The 15,717-nt window shown below is 40.7% G+C and overlaps 1 protein-coding gene across 1 annotated transcript in view; it reads right to left on the reverse strand.

Annotated features, from left to right (window-relative positions):
• LOC134457045 (B-cell receptor CD22) overlaps positions 1-6,959 on the reverse strand; it is an 11,209-nt gene extending 4,250 nt beyond the window's left edge. The window contains exons 1-12 of the mRNA XM_063208798.1: positions 6,911-6,959; positions 6,159-6,491; positions 5,915-6,070; positions 4,049-4,135; positions 3,661-3,927; positions 2,800-3,066; positions 2,441-2,707; positions 1,988-2,254; positions 1,598-1,864; positions 1,224-1,487; positions 834-1,100; positions 416-679 (exon numbers count right to left, since the gene is read on the reverse strand). Of these exons, the coding sequence (XP_063064868.1) occupies positions 416-679; positions 834-1,100; positions 1,224-1,487; positions 1,598-1,864; positions 1,988-2,254; positions 2,441-2,707; positions 2,800-3,066; positions 3,661-3,927; positions 4,049-4,135; positions 5,915-6,070; positions 6,159-6,491; positions 6,911-6,959 (2,755 nt within the window). The remainder of the gene's footprint in view (positions 1-415; positions 680-833; positions 1,101-1,223; positions 1,488-1,597; positions 1,865-1,987; positions 2,255-2,440; positions 2,708-2,799; positions 3,067-3,660; positions 3,928-4,048; positions 4,136-5,914; positions 6,071-6,158; positions 6,492-6,910) is intronic.
• Between the last annotated feature and the right edge of the window lie 8,758 nt (positions 6,960-15,717).

The following is a 15,717-nucleotide window of genomic DNA, read 5'->3' on the forward strand; positions in this document are numbered from 1 at the left end:
CTTTGGTGGATGGATTTGCAACAATCCTGTGTGCTAATTCTGTATGAAAAGTATGGTTCTTTTTTTCCAAGATGGCTGATATTTTTGTTTCTGCAATTAATTACGAGTAAGATTTCTATTCAATGATATAGATGAAGTTTAGTAAGCAAAGAGAGTAGTTGCATTGAACTATTGCAGAAGGAGGCATCAGAATTGTTGCTTTAGTTTTAAGCTCTACCCATTTTAATTCGCACAATGTTAAGCTAATATGCTTGCCCGTTTTTCAGTCCATCTCAGCCCGAATCTGGTTTGCTGTTTGGAGTGTTCACAGGTGATGTACTTTGTAGGTCTGTTAACCCTGTTCACTGACTAGCTACGTAAATGTGCAATAAGTAGGACAATGTGCAGCATGAGTTTGTTGTTTTGGAAAAAGCACCTGGAAATGTGACTTGAAAGACTGGAGAGTAGTGAGAGCCATACTGATTGTGTGCTACACAATAGTAAAAGCCCTCATCTCCAGACACCAACACTAAGCTACTGGTGTTCCCTGTAGCTTGAAGAGCAGGTCCACTATCAGTCTTCTTGAACCAGGTGTAGGTGTGAATTGGTGGATTGGCATCACTGTTGCAGGCTAAGGTGACTGAATCTTCTGATGATTTACTGGGGGGGCTGAGCACCAGTGATGTGTTCTTTGGGGGGTCTGAAATACACACAAAGGGAATCACATGCTGAATCACAATATGAAAGGAAATACATTGAAAACAAGCAAAATTTAGATAACGAAATGATGGATGACAGAAAAATGAAATGAAATAAAGGAATAGAATTATGATTCATAATGCAACATTACTTACAGAAAACATCAATGGGTAGCTCAGTAGAATCATTTAATCCAACTGAGTTTTCCACTCTGCAGTAGTAATGTCCAGTGTCCTCTGTGGTGATGTTGGGGATGTCATAGTTTTGTCCTGATCCGATGGCAGTTCCACCATTGTTGGTCTTGTACCAGGTGTAAGTGTGTACCGGTGGGTTGGCATCACTGCTGCAGGTCAGAGTCACTGAATCTCCCTCCTTTATGCTTCCGGTGGGGCTGATTAACACAAGTGTGTTCTTTGGAGGATCTTAATTTAAATCAGTAAAAGCAATACAGAGTAAATGGCAAATATCTGACAAGCACATTTCAATTCATTTTGTTGGCTAAAATCTTGAAATTAAAAGATAAAACATAACTCTGTGCCACTTACAGAAAACATTTACATGCAATAGTGTAGAGTTACTGTATCCAACAGTGTTCTCAGCTCTGCAGTAGTATTGGCCAGAGTCATCTTGTCTTGTCTTTGTTATGATGTATTCTTTTCCTGAACTGATACTTTCCATTCTGTTGATCTTGTACCAGGTGTAGGTGTGCACTGGTGGGTTGGCATCACTGCTGCAGGTCAGAGTCACTGAGTCCCCTTCAACTATGTCACCAGAAGGGCTGATCGATACAGAAGTGTTCTTTGGGGTGTCTGAACACATGGAATAAAAAGTACATAAGTTACATAAGAAGCTTACATAAGCAAGCATATAGGCCTACCGTACATAACATATCAAACAATCATAATTAGGCATTACTTACAGAGGACATCAATGAAGAGAAATGTAGAATTATTAAATCCAACTGAGTTTTCCACTTTACAGTAGTAATGTCCAGTGTCCTCTGTGGTGATGTTGGTGATTTCATAGTTTTGTCCTGATCCGATGGCAGTTCCACCCTTGGTGGTCTTGTACCAGGTGTAGTTGTGCACCGGTGGGTTGGCATCACTGCTGCAGGTCAGAGTCACTGAATCTCCCTCCTTTATGCTTCCGGTGGGGCTGATTAACACAAGTGTGTTCTTTGGAGGATCTTAATTTAAATCAGTAAAAGCAATACAGAGTAAATTGCAAATATCTGACAAGCACATTTCAATTCGTTTTGTTGGCTAAAATCTTGAAATTAAAAGATAAAACATAACTCTGTGCCACTTACAGAAAACATTTACATACAATAGTGTAGAGTTACTGTATCCAACAGTGTTCTCAGCTCTGCAGTAGTAATGGCCAGTGTCATTTGTGGTGATGTTGGGGATTTCATAGTTTTGACCTGATCCTACAGCACTTTCACTGCTGGTGGTCTTGTACCAGGTGTAAGTGTCTACCGGTGGGTTGGCATCACTGCTGCAGGTCAGAGTCACTGAATCCCCTTCTTTTACATTACCAGAGGGGACGATTGAGGCAGAAGTTCTCTTTGGAGAATCTATTTAAAATTAGTAAATACACACAACCATTACCGTACACCATTGCCAAAAACTTATGACAGTGGCATTTTTCAATCTGTCCATTTGTCACTGGTTAGAAAAATATGGGTGGGTGGCAATGAGAATAACACTGAAATGAAATAAGTCACGAAGTAAGAAACGATATGTGTGTTTACAAAACTTACAGAAAACAGTTAAATTAAGTGGCAGAGAGTCACTGTATCCAATTCTGTTTGTCCCTCTACAGTAGTATTGTCCAGTGTGCTCTGAGCTTATATTGTTGAAGTTGTAGGTCTGTCCTGATCCTAATTCATTTCCACCCTTGGTGGTCTTGTACCAGGTGTAAGTGTCTACCGGTGGGTTGGCATCACTGCTGCAGGTCAGAGTCACTGAATCCCCTTCAACTATGTCACCAGGAGGGCTGATTGACGCCAGTGTGTTCTTTGGGGAGTCTGAAAAGATGGAATAGATCATAATCTTTAAAGCTTAAAAAGCAAACCAAGACCTATAGCCTATAAAATAAGTGTGATGTAGCAGAACTTACAAAATACATCAATAGACACCATTGTAGAATTATTAAAGCCAACTGAGTTATTCACTCTACAATAGTATTGCCCAGTGTCCTCTGTGGTTATTTGGACAATCGTGTGGGTTTGTCCTGAACCAACGGGAGTTCCACCTTTGTTGACCTTATACCAAGTGTAGGTCATAACTGGTGGGTTGGCATCACTGATGCAGGTTAAAGTCACTGAATCCCCTTCCGTTGTGATTGCAGTGGGCTTGACTGACACAAGTGTGTTCTTTGGGGAGTCTGGACATATGGAATAAATAGTTATCTTTAAAGCTTAAACAAGCAAGCAAAGACCTATTGCGTATCGCAAGCATGATGTAGCTGAACTTGCAGAAGACATCAATGGATGGGTGTTGATCAATGCTGGCCCAAATGATTAACTAAAAAAGTGACAAATAAGGCAGCACCTTGCATAAACTCTTTTTATTGCCTATTGCTTGCATCTTACCATTACCATACACCATTGCCAAAGAGCTATGACAGTGAAATTTTTCAGTCTGTCCATTTTTCACTGTCTGTGTCATTGGTTAGAATAATAAAATGGCATGTGGTAATAACTCTGCCAAGGAAGCTGTTTGATAGAACCTTTGACTATGTTACACCCTATTATTAGACTGGAATGTCAAAATTCACCCCATCCCCCAATGGTGACGAATCTTTAAAAAAAAAAGGCCTACGGATCAACACCCAAATGTAATCGCTTGTTCCTTTTGTGATTTCCATCAACTCCACAAAGTTTCATAACATAATCAAAACCAAAACCAAAAACATAACCTCCTTGGCGGGGGTAATACAATAATTCAATGAAAGTATACGTGTTTTTGCTAAACTTACAGTAAACAGTCACATTAAGTGGCAGAGATTTTCTGAATCCAATTGTGTTTCTCCCTGTACAATAGTATTGTCCAGTGTGCTCTGAGCTTATCTTATTGAAGTTATAGGTCTGTCCCGATCCGATGGCATTTTCACCCTGGGTGGTCTTGTACCAGGTGTAGGTGTGCACAGGTGGGTTGGCATCACTGCTGCAGGTCAGAGTCACTGAATCCCCTTCAACTATGTCACCAGCTGGGCTGATCGATGCAGAGGTTTTCTTTGGAGGGTCTAAACATATGTTGTGATAATTAAAAGTTTACATGATCAGTTGTGATATTTAAAAGTTTACATGAAAAAGCAAGAACTGATTTTAGCAATGAGTCTCATTTCTGCAATATGATGCACTCACACTGGACAACCAGGGTCTTTGCAGGTGACTGATCATTCTCATGCCCCTGTACAGCACAGGAATAGCTGCCTGAGTCAGTGCTCCTCACTGGACTGATGGTAAATGCACCATGTTGATTGGCAACACGCCGGCCGTTCTTATACCAGATGAAGGTAGAGTGGCCACCAGGGTCACAGGAAGGTCTACAGGTCAGAGTCACACTCTGTCTCTCTTTCACTGTAAGGGGACTCATCTCTACCTGCAGAGCTGAACAGAACAAGTTATCATCATCATAATCATGGTCCCGTGTTTCCATGTTTACATGACAATCATAGCAACCTCTAACATAATGTCCATTCTTACTGTGTGTACTGTGTGTCTATTACATGTGGACTATTTGACAAAGATGACTTGATTACTTACTTTGAATTGAGATGGTGACACCTGGAATTCCAGACATTCGACCAGTGGGATCAGTAGTCAGGAATCTGAATCGATATTCACCTGCATCACTCTCTCTCAGATCTTCTAGTCTCAGGGCACAGTTGCTTTCTGTGTTTCCAAGAAACTTGGTGCGCGCTGCATACTGCAGTGTTTTACTAAAATCTACAGGATCTCCAGGATATTGTTTATGCCAGAATGTTTCAGTGACTTGAAGATTATTTGGATATGAGTAAGAACAGCCCAGGTCTACTGATGATCCATTCACAGCACAGATACTCTGATGAGTGTAGATCACACTCCAGCAATTTATAACACCTGAAACAGACAAGGACATCAGAAAAACAATGTCTAATTATATAATATTGTTACTCAGATGTTACTCATAGTATATGAATGTATTTGATTTTAATGAATGATATGAATTAGAGCCCAATAACCACTGCACTTACAGGCTGGGGGGGAAGGATGATTCTCAAGTCCTTTCAGAGCACAGGAGTAACTGCCTGCATCTGTCTTACTCACTGAGCTCAGAGTCAGAGTGTTGCCACTGATGGTCGGTTGGCTGGTCACAGGCTTATACCAAATGAAGGTGGTGTCACCACCAGGGTCACAGGAAGGTCTGCAGGTCAGAGTGACACTCTGTCCTACTGTCGCTGTAGTGGGACTCATATCTACCTGCAGAGCTGAACAGAACAAGTTGTCATCATCGTCATTGTCATCATCATCATCATCATCATCATCATCATCATCATCATCGTATCAATATCATGGTCCACATTAAAAGCTTATCTACTTACTTGAAACTGAGATAGTGACACCTGGAATTCCGGAGAATCTCCCATTGGGATCAGAAGTCAGAAACCTGAATCGATATTCTCCTGCATCACTCTCCTGCAGACCTTCTAGTCTCAGGCCACAGTTGCTTTTTTTGTTTCCAAGGTACTTGGTGCGATTTGCATAATCCAGTGTTTTACTGAAATCTACAGGATCTTCGGGATCCGGTGGTCTATGCCAGAATGCTTCAGTGACCTGAACATTATTTGGATATGAATAGGAACAGCCCATATCTACTGATGATCCTTTCACAGCACAGAGACTCTGAGGAGTGTAGGTCACACTCCAGCATTTTAGAACACCTGAAGCAAAGATGACATCATATGACCAAATCACTTACAGTCACAAGATTCCAAATTTCTGAAAATATGATTACTGTATAACCTATATAACACCTGGTATATCACAATGTTTCTAAATGTGTAACTTGGTATTTCACAATGTTTCTAATGTGTAAGGATCCACAGAGGTCTGTAAAATTAAGCTTAGGTAAATCCTACAAAATTTAGACGGCTGAGCAGCTACAACCACTGAACTTACAGACTGAGGGGGAAGGGTGATCCTCATGTCCCTTCAGAGCACAGGAGTAGAGCCCAGAGTTTGCCTTACTCACTGAGCTCAGAGTCAGTGTGTTGCTTCTGGGTTGGATGGTCACAGGTTGTCTGTTCTTGTACCAGATGTAGGTGGGGTTGGTGTTAGGAGGACATGAGGAGCGGCAGGTCAGAGTCACACTCTGTCCCTCTGTTACTGTCTCTACCTGCAGAGCTGCATAAGATAGTCTTTAAGTTATACATTCATGTTATAAAAGACAAAAATATTTCCTGCTTATTGATGTCCAAAGAAATGAAATTACCTGTGACAGACAGAGTGAATGCTGATTTACTAGTCCATTTTCCGTTTGATTTATCTGTTTCAAACCTAAACTTATACGCTCCTGTATCACTGTCTCTCACATCTGTAATTCTCAGAGTGCAGTTTTTCTCTTTGTCCCCCAGATATTCCAATCTGTCTATCTTATCTACATTACTGAAATTCTTCCATGGCTCAGTGTCATTTACAATCCAATAAGTATGTACAGGTGTATAACCTTGGAGGTATTTGTAGGAGCATCCAATATCAACTGATGAATTGAGAGGGACACATTTGTTTGGCGTTAAGGTCACTTTCCACTCTGGGTCAGAAACACCTTGGGAGACAAACACAAATAATTAGTTGTTTAAACTCAGCTGGAAAAACTGTATAGAAGCATTTAATATTGATAATTTCCGATTTTATACACTTGCACTCACACATCTTTTCTTTGTATAAAAATATCTAAATGCAGATTGTTGCAATATGCCATATCAAAGTAGTGATACAATGAACTGAGAAGAAAACCAGTACCACAATATCACAACAAACACATCTAGCATTTTGTGTTGTCATTTACCAGAGTCTTTGAACTGCCATACTACTTAACAAAAACAATCAAGAGGAAGCTGAACCCTCTGAAATAACAAAAAATCTGAAAAGTCTTTTCCATTCAGGGTCACTTCTGATAAATAAAAAAATATATAAAGATAGTTGACTTTACTGAAATGTAAATACTTTAATTCCAATTCCAACCTGGAGAGATGAGCAGAATCAACACCAAAATGGTGCTTTCTTCATGCATGGTTGCTCATTCCTGTTTATGAAAGCACAATCAAAAATGAATAAAGAAGGTTTATCAAATGTTCTTCAATGTATACTGTATATAAAACAGGTTTTATGAAGGAATTTTAGTTGTAATTCAACACACACACACACACACACACACACACACACACACACACACACACACACACACACACACACACACACACACACACACACACACACACACACACACACACACACACACACACACACACACACACACACTTAAAAGTGGTACTGCATTCTTTTTCTTTATTTCGTAACAATGTTACTGCTGCTGCACTGCACACATTGGTCTGCAGTGAAAGTTGAGAAAGCCCCATTTAGGGAGCCCAAAAGTGGGGATGAAAATGCACCACTGCATCCCCCTCTCCGGCACCTACAGGCAGAGCAGGCCCAAACAATTTACATTAACCCTACTACAAGCTGTTACCCTCAGTGACAGAGTTAATAAGGGTTTTCTCTTAAACTTTCCTATGACCTAGAAGCAAGCTTGATATGATATGTTTGCAGTACCGTTCTGATGCTGTGCTGGTGAACACTTCTGAAATGCTAGTAATACCCTACCCAGTTGTCAAGCTGTAAAATCAAACCAGGGGGGTGATCAGGGACTGATTATGATTATTGAGAGTTCGGGGGGTTCGCCCTGAGAAAGTTTGCAAATGAAGAGTTCAGAAGCAAAACCCCCTAACTCCATTTCTGAAGACCTGCACTTCTGTATTTTTAGAGAACCCTGGTGTTGGTTTGGTTTACATTCACGTACTTGATAATACATATAAATAGTTATATTACATAAATAAAATAAAAAATATGCAATTTTGATAGCTTTGTATTAAATAAAAATGAATTAAGATTATTTTCTGAAAAGGCACTTAGGGGGTTTTGCATCTAAACTCTTGAAATTCAGTTCATAAAGGTTTCAAAATATAACCCTGCCACAGTCTGACAATATTAATTACCAATGTTCTCGCTCTGCATATGACATTCACCTTCACTGAGAAACAGCAAGACCATATTTGTGTGACCATACAGTAAATGTCTGTATATGTTTGACCAATGTGGCATATGGCATCATATACCACAGGGATAAAAAGTAATGTGTCATGACGTGCTACAAACCTATTAAACTGAAATGCAGAGCATGGTCAACATGTGTTCAAGGTTGTCACAACCATGTAAGCAAACTAGGCCATCCTAACAACTGTATTTGTATTAAAATGATAGCAATACTTTGTGAGTGAGGTAAAACCTTCCTAAATTCAATGACTGAAACCTTCAATGATGCTGCTATCAAAAATCCCTTTTGAGGGGGCTCCTCTCCAATACTTCGGAGAGATAAAAGGTTCCCTTGTCCCTCTTTGTCTAGGGCCCCCAAATACCTTGAAACAGCCCTGCATGTGTTCACACCATGCATGCATGTCTATACATTCAACGTCTGTTCAAAGTCTGGAATCAGGAATAGGGCCTACATAGATCACAGTGCTGTTCACACAGGACCACGGAGGTGGCATATAACATATGCTGAAGATAATGACATTTGTTTAAGATTCAGGTACAAGAAAGTGCAAAATTTACCGGTCTACTTATTCTCAACCATTCACAAAGACAGCTCAATAGAAACCAGCAGGCAGCATTCACAGACAATTTAATGCAGGCCAGCTAACTTGGTGTCTAAGCCATTATAACATAAGAAGACATTACACGACACATGGCCATGACAAAATACAAATCTTTCTTTCTATATCTGTCTCAAATCAGAAAGTAAATCATAATGCATTGCTAGGTTGCATGTTTGACAATGCAGGGATGAAACAACATGTGGTATATATGGACTAATGTATGTGTGGTGACATAGCTGGGAAATGAGAGGAGCTGCATATCTGGTGGCATAGCTGGGTAAATGAGGGCGAGGGAAGAATAACAGAATAAAATAAAATGAAAATGGATGGGTTGTGTGGAGGAGAGGAATGTAATGCATAGGTATGTAGAGGAGTGTATATTGGAGTGTATATGAATAGATGTGTGTATATGTAGGCTATTCTGCCGTACAAAACAAGAACGCAGTATCTCAGATTTGGGCAAACTGAGAAAAAAGGCTTCAAAGTTTCCTATATGGCCCGACAACTGTGTTGTCGGTAAAGTGGTGGTGACACTTCTTTGTAATGTGTCATGAGCTCGCTCCTTGGCATCCTTCTTTGAGCTCTTGGCTCTTATCTCTCTCTGTCTCTGTCTCTCTCTGTCTCTCTCTCTCTCTCTCTCTCTGACCCCGTCTCTCTCTCTCTCTCTCTCTCTCTCTCTCTCTCTCTGACCCCGTCTCTCTCTCTCTCTCTCTCTCTCTCTCTCTCTCTGCCTTGCCCTCTCTCTCGCTCTCTCTCTCTCTCTCTCTGCCCGTCTGCCTTGCTCTCTCTCTCTCTCTGCCCGTCTGCCTTGCTCTCTCTGCCTGCCTGTCTCTCTCTCTGTGTCTCTGCCCCCCTGCCTTGCTCTCTCTGCCTGCCTGTCTTGTTCTCTCTCTCTGTCAGTCTGGTCTGTCTCTGTTGTTATGTGTGTCTGTCTCTGTTGTTATGTGTGTCTGTCTATCTGATTGTCTCTGTCTACCTTGATTCTCTCTACCTGTTAACTACCTTAATTACTTTCTATCATCTGCCACTCTACTCTCTGTTCTGTCCGATTGTCCTCACCTGTCTCTACTCATTGTCTCTCGTTAACCTTCCAGCTGTATCCCATCTCCCTCCTGATTACTCTGTGTATATCTAGTCCTGTCTTTGTGTTTGTCCTTGTCGGATCGTCTGCAAGTTCTGCTACCCGTGTGTGTCTTCGTCTTGTTCTCGTTCCTGGCCACCTGTCTGTTTCCCGAACCCGAACCCCTACCAGAACCTGCACCTGAACCCTCACCTGTCTATCCACCCAACCCGCTCTGCTGACTTCCAGTGATCGACCCGGACCTGCCTGACTCTCTTCTCTCCTGCCCCGGTAATCCTGATCTGCCTTCTGCTTTTCGACTACTCGTTTGAATATCCCTGAACGGTACTTCTGCCTTGATTAATTTGCCCTGTTGTGTGTGTGTGTTTCCCCCCAGGACTTCCGGCCCCTCCATCAGCTCCCAAGGACGATTCTCCGCCACTGGGGGGGCACACACACACAGGCACCTGGACACCTGGACTCCTGGACTCTTGGACTCATTCTCCCAAATCCCTTTACCCTTTCAATCAATAAACTCTCTTTAATGTGACGCACTTGGGTCCTCGTCTGTCTGAACCGTGACAGTATGCTTTTTTAGGATAGAAATTAAATGCACATAAGAAAACCTCTAAAAAAACAACATTTATGTGTCTTTTTGCCGCAAAAAATCGAGCAATCTGCGTTAGTTCTGGCAGACCACGTAGTCAACGCACCCTTTTGCCTATTGGCTGACGCCGACCCAACCCATACAACTCTCCACTAATCAGCTGCGCTTTGGTTATTCAGCTGCAGCTCGCAATTGGATGCTGACATATGGCGCACTTTATTTAAACTACCGAATTTGTTTTCCTGTCATTGCTTTTTGCTGCTTGTTTTGCTCCCACCACCTCGACTGCTCCACCAGACTAATCGTTGTCAAACAATGTAATGTTGTTGCTTGCTCTGTTCTAGGGGGTATTTTGCCTTTCCAGCTAAATGGAAGGCACACCACCTGAGGATGCTGCTGTTCCCTGTATTGGCTTACATGGAGCTCATAGAGAAGCCGGGGAGCTTCCTCTGAACAGAGCCATACCCCCAAACACAAATGTATGCATTCAGAAATAAAGCTTCTGAAATATATCTCTTGTTTCCCGTTTTGACTAGAGTGGATCTGACAGAAATGGAGTTAGTGCGTTCTTAGCTGGCATTACTTCCACAAAATGGAGTTACTGCAGGAGTTACTGCAAGAGTTACTGCGTTCTTGGCTAGTATTACTGTCTACTCCCAAACTATTCCCATTGGAAAGTGCAGCAGTAACTCACTGACTTACTGCGTTTTTGTTTTGTACAACGTAACCTTTAATTAAACACCCCAGTAACTTATTTTTTTGTGATTTTTGCACTTTCAACATTATTTTTCTCTAAAACGGGATGATGTTGGACCACAGTTTTTTGACACAAGACAAATGAGGTAGTTTAAAGCCCATTTCCGATCTAAACTCAATTTCGACCATTTTCGAGTTACTGCGTTCTTGTTTTGCACGGCAGTATTGTATGTGAATGTCTGAGGATGTTTATGTGTCTATGTGTGAAAATGGTGTCTGTGTATAGCAAATGAGATGTGTACTACAAGATCTAACATGATGGAAATGCACGGTTTGATGTGAAAATAAATATCCTTATGGGACAATAAAAAATCTAATCTAATGTAAAGTGCAGAGCAGTGACTTCACCGATGGCAAAGAATAAATATGGTAAAGCAGCCTATACAGACATTGCAGAATAGACCAGACAAATGGCACACAACTGCATCTACATGAAGACATGAAGACAAGGCAAAGCATAACTCACATAATACAGTCATTCCATAACAGATCCAACATCTGGCACACAACAGCATACTGGCACATAAACATGTGCTGCAACACAGGACAAAATATAATGTACATTCCAACATAGAAAGATTCATTGAACATCATTGTTGGTTTGTTGGTTCATTGTCTCTAGATTGCATGCAAACTAAAGACCAAAATGTAGGCCTACACCATTCACAAACACAATTTCAACATTCTGAATATTCAAGATAACCTAGTCGGTAACACTTTACTTTACGGATCGCTAATAAGGTGGTCATTTTGTGTTAATTTCATAGTTATTTCAGGATAATAATATTTCAGGATTCGTAACAACAGCAAAATAACCATACAGTTTCCAGTGCATTGTGTGTGTGTGTGTGTGTGTGTGTGTGTGTGTGTGTGTGTGTGTGTGTGTGTGTGTGTGTGTGTGTGTGTGTGTGTGTGTGTGTGTGTGTGTGTGTGTGTGTGTGTGTGTGTGTGTGTGTGTGTGTGTGTGTGTGTGTCAACAAAGTGTCACCGTGCTGCGAGTCATCAGGGTGTCACCACAATGCACTGGAAACTGTATGGTTATTTTGCTGTTTTTTACCCTGAAATAACTATGAAATAACTATGAAATTAACATGAAATTACCACTTTATTAGCGATCTGTAAAGTAAAGTGTTACCACCTAGTCTCTATTACAATGTAGCCTATATAAGACATTCACATACAGAACAAGGCAGACAAAGAATACATACTCTTGCTCTCTCTCTCTCTCTCTCTCTCTCTCTCTCTCTCTCTCTCTCTCTCTCTCTCTCTCTCTCTCTCACACACTCTCTCGCTTTCACACAGACACACACGCATGACATGTGCATCTGCGCCAACCAAAGACCGCTACAAACATCAACAAACCACGGATCAGCAGACCAAACACTTCATTGCAATTCATATACCAAATGTCACAAAATGCCAACTCACAATTCAAACCAAAATAGAACAATGTATTGCAACCCAAACAAAATGCCACAACATTTCACTTAAAACAAATAGACCAGTTACCATGTGAATCAACGCCCAACATTTTTAATCAAGTTATTTAAACATTTAGGATAATGGCAATCAACTAAGCATTGACCAAAAAAATCATACGTTGTAAAATATAATGTACAAAATGTTCAATGTAGGCTATTTGTTCAGTTTACACAATTGTCTTAATCTACTCTGTTCAAGAACTTGAGCACCAGCAACAAATTATTGGAATGTACAAGTTAGGCTATTAGTAGGATACTACAAGTATAAGCAATGCTAAACAACACCATGTGCAGTACGTAAAATATAACCATGTACTTACACGGTGAGTGACTGAGGTGTCTTCTTGACAACAGTGTGTGGTCTATGAATGACAGTCAGCAAAAGAGTTCAATAGTGTCACAGGGAAGGTTTTTTTTCCGTCACAGGGAAGTTAGAGACGAGCAGTTAGAGATACGTTCAAAAACGCCTCCCTTTCTCCTCGGCCCTTGCCTCTGTTCTTCAATTTCTCTTTGCAGCATACCTAAAGTAGCGGGAACGGGAGTACGGGCCTGCTGGTGGGCCTGTTCACTTATTGCTGAAAAGACTTAACTACATCATAACATCATTGCTATGACATTACAGAGTGCTTTAAGTGACAGATTAAGACTGGGCCATCACAATTTTGGTGACAGAGTTAGGTTATAACATAGGCTCTGCACAAAGGGGTTAATGGACCACTTAGTACTTTTTGAGTCTTAGTTTTTTCCAAAATGGGTTCAGTGTTTTTAAGTCATAAATGAGAGACCCTGGTAGTTTCTATGGCACCCTCCACAGGCTGCAACTTCCCTAAGTTGAACATTTAGGTGGAAACACTGTGGTAAAGTTTATAGCCTGTGCTATTATTCTGATACATTTTATTTGTTTTATTTTATTGGTATCATTGACAGTAGATATAATGGACGCCAAATCAATGTTCTTTCTTCTATCTACTGTCAATGATTGGTATAAATGTTTTTTTTTCATGTTTTGTTTTTGTGTGTTTGTGTTAGGGACTACAAACGAAAAATGAAAAACAGCTATTCATATTTACATGATGTATTTTTTTCACACACACACATTCATCAATATGAATGGGTCCTATCAAATCAACCTTCGCTTTGTCCAAGTGAGTTGAAGCATCCACTCCTTTAACCCATGGACGACTAAGGCACCTGCAAGAAAGGGTGCTGAATGCCTGAGACATTTTTAAGAAAAGCTGCCCTCAGCCTATAAAAACCTAAATATTTCAGCTTCTGAAGCACATAAAAATATGCACTAAGTTGCATTTAAACGCTAAGACCCTCGTCTTAAAAGGGACACTGTGCAGGAAATGGTCAAAAAACTTTTTTAAAGGTACTGCAACTATGCTGCTCATTGACACCGGGGTGCCTATTGCCAAATTTGATCTTTACATGAAAGTTTACTAAGTAATAAACAAATATTTTCTAGTATGGTCCAAGTAGAGTCATTTTTGCAGCTAAAAATTGCTATTTTTGGAAATTCAAAATGGCGGACCATGGAGAAGATCCCCCTTTTCATGTATGAAAAGTGCAATTTTTCCAGTCATAATGAATACTTAGAATTTGATGCTGGTGGTAAGTGTTCATGAAAAAGGGAAAATTTGTGAATGGGCAGCATGAATTCTGGAAATAAACAACTTAAAATATCACACAGTGTCCCTTTAATTAGAATGTGTTAATTTATCTAAAACAAACAGAGATTTTTAATAAAGTTGTCTCAAATCTCATGAGCCTGAATGTTGCGTAATGCAGCTCCAGGCTACAGGGCCAATGTTTCCCAATGCATCATCAGGCATCAATTGGTTAAATAGTTCCACTTTCTAATCTGTAGGGGACGACATTAGAGGAAGACTGCATAGTGTAGCTTTGGGTCGGGCCATGGGGAAGTTTGAGACACGACTGTCAAACTGTGTTTAAAAACACCTCTCTTTCTTTTTTTAAACTCTTCTATTCTTGAGAGTGTCTGTTTCACACTAACACCACCCTCTGCTTTTTCCACAATCTTGCATTTTTGTATTTCAAGTGACACCACACACCATTTCTGGAAATAAGCTAATTTTACATTGAGTTCAATCTTTCTCCTGTTCGTCCAGCCATTCTCTTGGTCTGATAATGGATCCTCCAGTTCTGAGATAGAAATGATCTAAATTGAATCTATGGGGAGCAGCTAGCTGATTCAACAGTGTGCTAGCTTGGACGTGGGATTCAAATTCCCAGACTGAGAAAATATCAGGAGGAAAGATAGAGAGAGGTGTACAATCAGTTTATTTCTAGAAAATAGTGTGGTGTCACTTCAAGCAGGAGGACAGGTTAACAGTAAGCAGTGTGTGGATAACGGAACTTAGTTATAGACTGGATACACCTGGAATCGCTGACTACTCTGGGAGAATACCGCCAGATTGCCAAAACCAATCTGTTAAGGGTGACATGTCTTTTTTTTAAACATAAATCGTTATCTCAGATGTCTAGTGCTTATTGTACCATAGTACTCCTCACTAAGGCCAGGTTAATGTACTACAGTCACAGTGCATTACTGATGGTGACACTTCTGCTGATATGAGCGTGTGTGGTTGTTGGTTGATGGTGACTCTGAGACATGATGCACACTCAGCGTCTCACACTCAGCATCTTCCACAAATTACTCCAGAAATCTCGCCATATCAGCATTAACCCCCTACAGTAAAACACAGTGTTATACATTTGTTGTTACTTCATGTGGCATGGCAATGGCCAAGTCATAGTGCAATACTAAAGGCCCTGTGTTATTTCCCAGTAGAGTAGTTCTAGTTAACATTTCAGTCACAATTACAGCAGAGAGAGTAGAGAGGGAGAGAGGTTCCATTGGCCGCGTTCTATTATTGCAAGGGGGGGGGGGGTCCCCCTTTAGGCAAACCTAAGAACTGTTCTATTCAATGCTAGGAGTATTATGACACGCCCCTTTAGGCAGACCGGAACGTGGTCAGGTTAGGTGCCCATAGCAACCTATTATATTGGCATATCTCTATATACTTAAAGAATCTCTGATTACAGCATTCCACTGGTGGAACGGGGTGCATTATGGGGCCATGACTCACTCTAGCAGGTGGACTAAGTGCAATGAGAGACATAACTTGGTAAAGATTCTGGAAATAAGGACACCAACAATAATAAGCTTCCTTTGCCAAAGATTTATT

The sequence above is a fragment of the Engraulis encrasicolus genome, chromosome 1, assembly GCF_034702125.1.
Source record: "Engraulis encrasicolus isolate BLACKSEA-1 chromosome 1, IST_EnEncr_1.0, whole genome shotgun sequence".
In the NCBI taxonomy this organism is placed as follows: Eukaryota; Metazoa; Chordata; class Actinopteri; order Clupeiformes; family Engraulidae; genus Engraulis; species Engraulis encrasicolus.